Source organism: Myxocyprinus asiaticus, chromosome 1, assembly GCF_019703515.2.
Source record: "Myxocyprinus asiaticus isolate MX2 ecotype Aquarium Trade chromosome 1, UBuf_Myxa_2, whole genome shotgun sequence".
Lineage (NCBI taxonomy): Eukaryota > Metazoa > Chordata > Actinopteri > Cypriniformes > Catostomidae > Myxocyprinus > Myxocyprinus asiaticus.
In genome coordinates this window covers 47,786,017-47,796,686 of record NC_059344.1, presented here as the reverse complement: position 1 = coordinate 47,796,686, position 10,670 = coordinate 47,786,017, and the positions used below count along the sequence as shown (strand labels likewise).

Sequence of the window (10,670 nt, the reverse complement as noted above, 5' to 3'; positions counted from 1 at the left end):
CACTCTTTAAGCATGTTCCTCCTTTTCACAAGAAACTATTCCCATTTTGGTAGCACCATCTGTATGCTGCTTAAAAAATTTCCAGGAAGAATTCCACTGGTCACAACAGCAATTCTGCCCTGCAATTGCAAAACAGTCACTGCAACAAAAACTGCAATTTTCCCTCTCTATTTTGTCTGAATCTGAGCATAGTTAAGCTGACCCGGTCTGTTTTAGGATCATATAGTCCAAAGAGACCTGATTTCGATCCATTTTGACAAAGTGTGTTGTGTTTTGCATTAGCATGGCAGAATTGATTATAGCGGAGTATCTTAGTACCTAGAAAAAGGGAGACTGGGTTCAGAAAGGGCACTGAAGATGTGGAAGCTCACCTTTTCATTGTGAACAGCTGATATGGAGCCTGCATGTTTCTGAGCTGACCTATGACATTTCGTCAAGGTTAGTCAGCAAATCATCAAGAGTAAGTATTCTCCAGCCTTCACCCTTAGGGCAGCCAGGTCACTGCCTGTGTGCAAAATGACTAAAATAAAAAACAACCTCAACCAGAGGTCTGCACTCACCTGCACGTCTCAGTACGAGGTCGCAGCATTCCAAAAGCTTAAAGTTCATCCACCCACCCACCTATTAGAGATTTGTAAATGGCAACATGCAGAAGATGAAGTGAGACAAGACACAAATTCAGAAGCTTCCACTGACTTTACTTAAAAAAGGAGGCATGGAATTTTTGGTACATAGCATCTACATACATAAGCAGAACAACTAAAAAAGATCATATACAAAAATCTGACATTTGTGCATGTAATCTCTCATTGGGACTGATTTTTATGGGTTTCATATCAAAATAAATAATGCCTTGATACAGTGCCATTACTTGTAGAAAATGTTTGGTGGCTCAATTCGCAAGACTGGTCATAATAGGGTCAATGGCAACATCTCATAAGACTATTCATACATATTCAAGTATTTATTTTCAAGCAAAAGCACTGGAATACTACAATTGTATGTTGACAACATGTAAAAAGTTATTGCAGATTTTTCCCTTTAAAACGATTATTTCATTCTTTTGTATATGTGTAAAATACTGTCTAAATAGCAGTAAAGACAAATTGCAAAGATAAAATGGCAGAGACTCAAATTGCAAACAGGAATGTTATGGTACAAGTATGTGACACCTTAAAACGTGCAAGACTGCTCTTGCCCAAAGTCAAAGATGACTTGGTTATGGATTCTTAGCTTCAATATTTTGTGATGTTTTCTGCCTTCAATTGCAATGCCATCTCATTTGATAGCAATGGCTTCACTTAATTTTCCAGGGCACAGAAGATGGATCTTGAACAGCCAAGCCTGGAAAAAAAAAATTTTCTGGTTGGGATCATTACCAAACAACCAGTGTTTTTGAATTGTCTTTTGAATACAGTCTTTGTTTTTTTTTTCCTAAAATGGAAAAACTCTTCAACAAACTCTTTTTGAGTCCATTTGCAAAGTTAGCACCATAATGTTATCATTTTGAGCAGTTCATCAAAAAAATAGTGCTGTTAACGTCAGTCCTTGGCTTTGCATAGCCAGCCAACATTCTTTTCTTCGTACTTTTCTTCTGTTTTTATGCCATGGAGGTGGCACTTTAAAGGTGCGGGTAAAGGACTCTAATCTCGATAAATTCATTCCTTAAAATATGACATTCGAAATAGGGTGCAAGCAAGACAGAACCATAATTGCTTTTGCAGATTGCAGGCTTTTGACAATGGCATTCTAGCAACATCCAAAGTATCAGTCTGGGCATCCTGGTGATATTCACCAAGACTGAATTCATCTCTCTCTGGTTTGATGATGAGTGGCATGATTCACGAAAAAAGTGCCTCTGCTGACCATGAACTGGCTATAATCCATTGTTTGTTGCCACATTGGAAGGCTGGGCATCACTTGTTGGAAGTGTTGATCTAGATGTTTGGAAGGATTTCAGGATATCTGTCGGGGAGGGTAATGAGGGGCCGGTGGAAATTAGTTTGCTCCTCATCTTTGATTTTCTCCACCTGCCTCCTAAAATTTCTGGCAAGCAGGATGGAAGGGACCCCCCTCCTTAACCTTTGGGCAGCCTTTCTTTGCCACACTTCATATTTGGAATATTTCACACTCAGAGGCGTTCTTGAGGCATCCTGTAAAACAAAAGAAATTGCAGTACTTGAGTAACGTCATTTTCAGTTAGTGCTTGTAATCCATTGATTTGTCATATTTGACATGCTATAAAACTCCTGCCTTTCCTGACTTTGTGTTAAAGGGACAGTTAACCCTACAATTAAAATTTTGTCATCATGTCATTCCAAACCTGAATGACTTTCCTTCTTCCACAAAACACAAAAGGAGATGTTTGGCAGAAGGTTAGGGACTGACAGCCTCAGTTACCATTACATTTAGCTGTTTTGAAAAGGGATGCAATGAAAGTGAATGGTGACTGAGGCTGTCAGCCCCGAATATTCTGCCATGGAAGGAAAAAGTCATAAAGGTTTGGAACAATCTGAGGGTGAGTAAATGATGACAGAACTTATATTTTTTGGTAAACTATCCCTTTAACTTTCTCCTATACTCATTTCATATCAATGTCAACTGAAATATTAGTTTTGATACAGTTCATTGTGGTCACGCACAAAGACAAACAGTAGTTTCAGATCTACAACCCCAATTCCAAAAAAGTTGGGACACTATGAAAAATGCTAATAAAAACAAAAAGGAGTTATTTGTCAATTATATTCACCCTTTGCTATATTGAAAGCACTAAAACTAAACATTATATGATGTTTTACCTTGTGAATTTCATTTTTTATTTTTTATGTACAGTAATTTCAAATCAGATAATTGAGACGGGCAATTTAAGACTAATAACAATTTGACGAGTTAAAATAACAAGGTGATGTGAAACAGGAGATGTGAAACAGGTGAGGCAATCGTGTCATAGTAAATAAGGAGCCTCCAAAATCAGCCTAGTCCTTCAAGAGCAAGGATCATCAAGACTTGTCAGTTTGCCAACAGATGCTTCAGCAAATAATCCAGCACTTTATGAACAATGTTCCCCAAAGACAAACTGGAAGGATTTCGAGCATTTCACCCTCTACAGTGCACAAAATAGTTACAAGATTCAAGGAATCTGGTGCGTAAAGGGCAAGACGAAAACCACTTCTGAATGCATGTGATCTCTGATACTCAGACATCACTGTCTTAAAAAACATCATTCATCTGTAATGGATAACACGAACATGGGTTTAGGATTACTTTAGTAAACCTTTGTTAGTCAACACCATTCGCCGCTGCATCCATAGATGCAATTTAAGACTTTACTATGCAAAGCAGAAGCCCTACATCAACACTGTCCAGAAGCGCTGCCAACTTCTCTGGGCTAGAATAGTGGAACCATGTTTTTTGGTCCTATGAGTCCACATTTAAAATAGTTTTTGAAAAGCACAGCCATCGTGTTCTCCTGGCCAAAGATGAAAAAGTCCGTTCACACTGTTATCAGCATCAGGTCCAAAGCCAGTGTCTGTATGGGCCAGGGGGTGTGTCAGTAACCATGGCATGGGTAACTTGCACATCTGTGAGGGCACCATTAATGCAGGCAGATATGTAAAAATTTTGGAGCAGCATATACTGCCATCCAGCACTGTCTTTTCCAGGGACGTCCCGGCATTTTCAGCAGGACAACTTCAAACCACATACTGGCCGAATAAGCAGAGAGTGCGGGTGCTAGATTGGCCTGCCTGCAGTCCTGACCATCTCCAATTGAGAATGTGTGGTGCATTATGAAGAGCACAATATGGCAATGAAGACCTCGTACAATTGTGCAGCTGAAGACCTGCACAATGGATGAATGGGGGAAAATTCCACTTTTTAAACTTAACAAACTTGTGTCTTCATTGCCTAAATGCTTAATAAGTGTTATTAGAAGAAATGGTGATGTTTCACAATGGTAAACACTCAACTGTCCCAACTTTTTTAGAGTGTGTTGCAATCATCTGATTTGAAATTACTGTACATTTTCAAAAAAAAAAAAAAATTAAATTCACAAGGTAAAACAACATATAATGTTTAGTTGTAGAGCTTTCAATATAGCAAAGGGTGAATATAATTTGCAAATACCTCCTTTTTGCTTTTATTAGCATTTTCCATACTGTCCCAACTTTTTCAGAATTGGGGTTGTAATATACCTGTAGTCAGGGTCTGAAATTAACCAGGGCTTGGGGCATTTACAGTAGTATATTTTATAATATTCTATTCTAGGCCTATCCAGTGATTACATTTGTGGTTTGGTGTCTTTGTAGACCCATAGCTGTCAGATTTGTTCTGTTTTCAGTCACTCAGAGGTGATATTAAATGTGTAACTAATAAGTGGTTTTCATGAAAAAAAAAAAGAAAAGAAAAAACTAAATCAGCTCTGACCCTGATAAAAACTCACAAAATGTCAAAATTGTTTATTTCATTTGACAGGTAACTGCTATAATTATTCTGAGAATATATTTCAATGAATTTAACAGATGTGTTTGACATAAATTAATGGCACACTGTGTTTTAATTTGGTAAGAAAACAAACCAAAAATGCCCCTGTAAACCAATTCCACTGGGTGAATATTGACCAGTAGAGGAAATATCTGGGTTCAATACAAGTTAAAGGGCTAGTTCACCCAAGAATGAAAGTTCTCTCATCATTTACTCACCCTCATGCATCCCAGATATGTATAACTGTCTTTCTTCTGCAGAACATAAATTGTGATTTTTAGAAGAATATTTGAGCTCTGTTGGTCCATACAATGCAAAAGAATGGGTGCCAAAATGTTGACACTCTATCATAAAAGTGATCAATAAGACTCCAGTATCCATATTTTCATAAGTGATATGATAGGTGTGGGTGAGAAACAGAAAAATATTTAAGTCCTTAAGTCCTTTTTTGCTTGAAATTCTTCTGGCTGCCCAGTAGGTGGCGGTATGCATGAAGAATGTGAATCACCAAAAACACAATATGAATGTGATCAGTTTCTCACAAACACCTATCATATCGCTTCTTAAGACATTGATTTAACCACTTGAGTCTTATGGATTACTTTAATACTGACTTATGTGATTTTTGGAGCTTAAAAATTTTGGCACCCATTCTCTTGCATTGCATGGACCTACAGAACTAAGAAATTCTTCAAAAATTCTTAATTTGAGTTCAGCAGATGAAAGCAAGTCATAAACAACTGGGATGGCATGAGGGTGAGTAAATGATGAGAGAATTTTCATTTTTGGGTAAACTATCCCTTTAAGCTCAATTGACAGCATTTGACAATCAACAGGGCCCTCCTTTTCTTAAAAGAAAATAAAATAAGCAAAAATTGAGGTTACAGTGAGGTGCTTACAATGGAAGTGAATGGTAAATGGTCTGCACTTTTATAGTGCCTTTTTTAGCCTTAGTGGTTCCAAAGTGCTTTACATTGTGACTCATTCACCCATTCACACACACACAAATGATAGCAGAGCTGCCATGCAAGGCATGCCATTGGGAGCAACTTGGGGTTCAGTGTTTTGCCCAAGGACCTTCAGTGTGTGGAGTCATGTGGGCTGGGAATTGAACTGCTAACCCTGTGATTAGTGGCCAACCTGCTCTACCACCTGAGCCACAGCTGCCCCATGGGGACAATTTTTTGAGAGTTTAAATGTAGAAATGTGAAGCTTATTATAATTTTATAAAAGCACATACATTAATTCTTCTGTTAAACCCTGTGTATTATTTGAGTTGTAAAGTTGTTAAAATCATTGTTTTTAAGGTTGTTTTCGGGTTTACAGTGTTGACACAAGGCAACAAATTTTTTTTTTATTGGATATGACTTTACACAGAAAATGTTAGCAAGCAATTTTATCACACTAAAATTATGTTAACAGGCATATCGTTTATGTCTTGTGGCTAAACATTTGAAACAGTGTGTATTTTAATGTTTACGGATTGGCCCCATTCACTCCCATTGTAAGTGCCTCACTGCAATCCAGATTTTTGCTTTTGCTTTTTTTTTTTTAAGAAAAGTTGGGACAAGATGAAATTAATTTTTGTGGTAATCAACAATATGCCACAAATGCTGTCGACTGAGCTTAATGTATTGAACCCGGAATATTCCTTTCATAATAGTTCATTTTTGACACAGCCTGTAGACAGAGACACATACAGACACAAACAGAGGCTGCTCTTTGATGTGTTCCTGCTCGATGCCCCAGTACGGTAAACACACTCTGACTACAACTGACCTCCACAACCTCTCCAGCATGACAAGCACAGTGCCCTCAGGCTGTGCTGCACTTCTGATGCACTCACAGTGCGAATGTTCTGTTCTCAAGTGGGGCTGACAATTGTGTTGTTCGGTTGTTTGTTTTTGTTGTTTTGAAATCCAAGCCACGGCCAGCTGGCCTACTGTCTTGCCAATGCTTGACATATTTCCATGCCAAGAGCACATGGCATAAAAATTTGCCAGAATGTGGCACAACACTTGTACTTGTTTTGGTGCTTAGAATAATGACATCATTCCACTTGCTGTCCAATAGAGTTTCATGGTGTTACCATGGCCTTTTTTTGTGGAACGGTCTCCCTTAATGTTGTTAGTACAACCTCTTTAATGCACTCCACAGATTTCTGATGATCTGTGCCATTTTCCACATCGCTCAGCAATTTTGAGAAAAGAGACATGGTTAATATTGATTTTAGTGTGATAAAAACAGGCTCATGTCTGACTAGCCTGTCTGGTCTGAGTCTATGTTTTGTGGGTTCAGCAAAATTATTGTACCGGGCTTTCGATTAGGGGAGGGGAAGATAAGCAGCTTCAAGTACCTTGTGAAGAGACTGTGACACTGGAAAGACCTGCAGTAAGGTGGAGGAAAGATCTCGCTCGTACTTCACAGGTCTGGCACAGTACTGCTGCAGCAGACTCAGGCTACAGCTCTGAAAGCAGCATTGTTCAACAATTCCAGTGCGAGAACGGCGGCCGTGTGTTCTGTTTGGCCTGCCTGGGTGGGGGAAGAGAAGGTAAGAGATCAACTCCTGGGTTCCCCTGGAAAGGGACCAATGCTACCAATTCATGCCCTATTGTTTTTACTCTAAATCCCACATGTGCTAGTCAGCATGTCGGCTCTCTGCATTCTGAGACGGCATTGACAGACCTTTCTATTGTGTTGTTTGTCACTCCCTTGTAATATTTTGGCATTAACCAATTTAATAAGGATCCTGACTTTAAAGTAAGCAACAGTGCACTGCAGAAAACCAAATATTGCAGCCTGATCTCATGAATATTTAACAACAACGTGATGGGGGCAACATTTTTGCAAAACGAAAATTACGTGCCTTATTACAGGTTTTGCTGCAGTTTTCTAGTGAAACGTCCAGCGGGGGGTGCCAACAGTGAGAGAAATTATGTATTAATCAAATTAGGTTTTTAAGGTTGATATTGGATGCAGGTTTTAATGAGTAAAAGGCCTCCCTAACCTAAAACTTTAGCCTAAACTTAACCAATAGTGTCCTAAAAGCAAATGAGAGGTGAACAAATCAAAAACAAATGGCTAGTTTCCAAAAACAAAATGCTAAATGAAAAGCACATTTTCTGAAGCAACCACATCATCTCTTGTTGCTTCTATGACACTTTCGTCTAACTTGTCAGCTTGCGTGTTAAAACTCCAGACTTCTGAGTTTAAAATCCAACACTCTATCAGGTGAGCTACCGCGCAATCTAATCACATTGGAATAAGTGTGTAAATGTGGGAGAGTCTGTAATACAAGCGTTAAAATTTATCGTTTTTCAATGGTGCGTTGTAGTAAAAGTGTTTTGATATCATAACATAGCGTGTGAGTGATGTGAGTACGAAAAATACGTGTTTATTAAGTCAGAATCATCCATTGCAGTCGTGCAAGTGACTAAAATGTACAGTTGTTGTAGAGCCTGTAGTGTTAATTTCACCAGGAAACTGTGACAAAACGTATAAGGCAGCACGTAAAAAGTCAGTTTGCAAAAATGCAGAAAGAGTAACGTTCATTTTATGAGACAAGGTTGAAATATTGTTTTATATTACAGTGATGTGTGAATAGCTATCAAAATGAATCCTTTAACCTTGCCATTTGCCTACTAAACAGAGATAAAAGATAAAGAACAGCAGGAGAGGTACAAAAGGGGGAAGTCCACAGTCATCTGATAGGAACGGGGGGTGGGGATAGGGAGGGAGGAAGCCAAAGAACAACCAGTATATAACAATTTTGCAATCTTTTCTTTCCTCTCTGAGTTAACAAGCTGACACAGATTCACTGCCACTCTAAAACCTAGCAGCATTAAAGAACTGAGCAGACAAAACATAAAGAAATAAGAAATGGGCAGCATTAATAAATAGTCTCATCAAAAAAATGCAAAAATACCACCCGAAATATAAAGGACATCAACAGGGACAATGCCATTTACTATGACTACTAACTAATGTAATAGTTTTAGAAACGGCTTTTGGATTATACCATATTTCTGACAACTTTATCACACAGCACTGTAAATATTACTCTTACTGATATAAAAACCTTTCTCTCCACACACGAACTGCAGAGCATCCACCAGTTCTGCACCACAAAGAGTCTCCGTGGCAGCGTAGACTGTGAACATTAACGATGACAAAATGAAGAGTACTCTAGTCAGTGAGGACATCTGCGAAATGAAAACATGTAATACATTAGAAGCAAAATCGTATTCATAAATGAGGAATTTAAACATAGGCCTACATGCACTGATGGGATTTTGTTTTTCAATGATGGGCACAAAGACCAAAATGATACAATCAAGAGCCCTTAAAACAACCCTGGCGATAGCGCACTATTTGGAGCGCAACTTCTCGAAATTGTGATCATTCTCAAATCCTTTTCTAAGTTTTACACGTTTTTCATTGTGATTTATAAATGCACAATCATAACCAATGAGGTAGGTGTGGATAGCCCACGAGTTTGCAAATATTATGCCACTATGGATAAGACTACAACCATTTCATTATTACTTTCACTTACCGTTGATCGTCTTTTCCCCTTTTTTCGGCTAGATTTACAGGATAGATGGTGATCATCTATGATTTTCGGTGTGTGAAGAGACGTATGACTTGCTGTTTAATTTCCAGTCTGTTGCATCTCTATGCGTGATGCTCGTGGCTGTCTCAAAGTTCAGAGAACAGGCAAGGAATATGTAGTGAAAGGCAATTTATACCAACACCCGCCCCTCATCCCAATACCCCGCCCCTCGCACCCCCAGCCCCTTCGACTGCCTGTCCCTGCGCATGAGTGAATTGGAGCGGCTATATTCTCCGAATCAATTTGATATTTCGTTTAAATTTAAATAACATGTATCCCGGATATTAACAAGCGTTTGCATTTAACCCGAAGAGAAATCAGTGTCAAACTGAACAGTTTCTTGAATTATTCTGAGTGATTGCATTGTTTTCTGATGACTCACGCTCGATTTCTTGCGTCCAACAACAACACAGATACAAGCCAAACTTATTATTATAACCCGATTGGAGAGACTAGTTTATGCAAAATTGTTAAAGTGCAGCGCTCACTACTGGCTTGTCTTTGATTGCACATACTCAACTTGATGGGAGTATTAGGCTACCTGTTCACCAAATGACGATGCGCATTCTTAGTCAAATTGCCCCCGCTTTAAAATACCTTTTGGCAACAGGTCGGCCTAAAGAATTTTAATTGAGGGAACATTCTTTTCGCTTCTCACCACAACAAAGGGGGTTGCCACCGCCAGGGCTGTAGCTAGTGACATGAAATGTGGTAACGATTCTAGAGGCCCAAAGGTCAGCAAATTCAATATTATTTTAATAGGAAAGGGGCCAAGAGCAATATATAGTCAGGGGGTCCAAAATTTCCTGCTACGGCCCTGGCCACCGCATTTCAGTGAACGCAGACAAACGCACCGTGCCGAAATTTCACTTTATAAAAAAAAAAACGCAGCAATTTGTTTTGGACGCTAGCCACGACATTACTCAACATTATGTAGGGTACCTGGTACTGTAACGATTTTGCATTAAAATGCGGGAAAATAACTGATACTAGTCTAGAAATGTGTTTAAAAAAAGTACTTAAGTTCATAACATGGAATTGGATGAACATGTCCTAACATGCCTCAGCCTGGACATGATGGAACACTTCTATTGTCTGTCTGAAACACTCATTTTACGTTCATCTCACTTACGTGCCAGCGTTGACTGAACATTAATATCAGCCAGTGATATAGAGACAATAACAAGCCATATAGTTTATAACTGCTAATTACGTTTTATAACATTTGAAATTGCAAAAAGACATACCCAATGCCACATTATACAGCCTGTGAAAATGTATTAGATAAGGGATCACGTTATTTTTCGGCTGTAAATTGTAATCCACGTTCTTTATAGTGTTTGATATATAATTTATATGATTAAAAACACGTTGTGATCTTTCGTTATATCATGGCACATGCACTATGGCACGCTCTAGTGGCCCATAGTAACCTAATACAGCCAGTGTAAAGTTGCTCTAATATTCTAACAGTTGCTCTTATGAATTTTGGCTTAACCTGGTTAAACTGGGGGCAGTGACTAAAAGAAAAATAATCACTGCAAAATAGCCTAACAATATACTTTTAGAAAATTAT

At 38.6% G+C, this 10,670-nt stretch overlaps 1 protein-coding gene across 2 annotated transcripts; it reads right to left on the bottom strand.

Moving 5' to 3' along the window:
- Nucleotides 1-681: 681 nt before the first annotated feature.
- Nucleotides 682-9,188, bottom strand: LOC127443575 (insulin-like growth factor II). Of its 2 annotated transcripts, none has more exons than XM_051702255.1 (4): nt 9,038-9,188; nt 8,549-8,684; nt 6,839-7,014; nt 682-2,153 (listed from the first exon to the last, which is right to left on the bottom strand). In XM_051702255.1, the coding sequence occupies exons 2-4, from the start codon at nt 8,682-8,684 to the stop codon at nt 1,938-1,940; spliced, it is 528 nt and encodes a 175-aa protein (XP_051558215.1). In that variant the 5' UTR covers nt 9,038-9,188; the 3' UTR covers nt 682-1,937. The 2 variants fall into 2 exon arrangements, with proteins under 2 accessions (XP_051558215.1, XP_051558220.1); XM_051702260.1 differs by having other exon boundaries at nt 8,561-8,684.
- Nucleotides 9,189-10,670: the final 1,482 nt, after the last annotated feature.

Excerpts from the sequence above, each read along its gene's own strand:
- LOC127443575 (XM_051702255.1), bottom strand. The coding sequence starts at position 8,684 with ATGTCCTCACTGACTAGAGTACTCTTCATTTTGTCATCGTTAATGTTC. Across the intron at positions 7,015-8,548 it reads AGAGAAAGGTTTTTATATCA|GCAGGCCAAACAGAACACAC; the intron begins GTAAGAGTAATA and ends TCCCCCACCCAG. Across the intron at positions 2,154-6,838 it reads TGTCACAGTCTCTTCACAAG|GATGCCTCAAGAACGCCTCT; the intron begins GTACTTGAAGCT and ends TTTGTTTTACAG.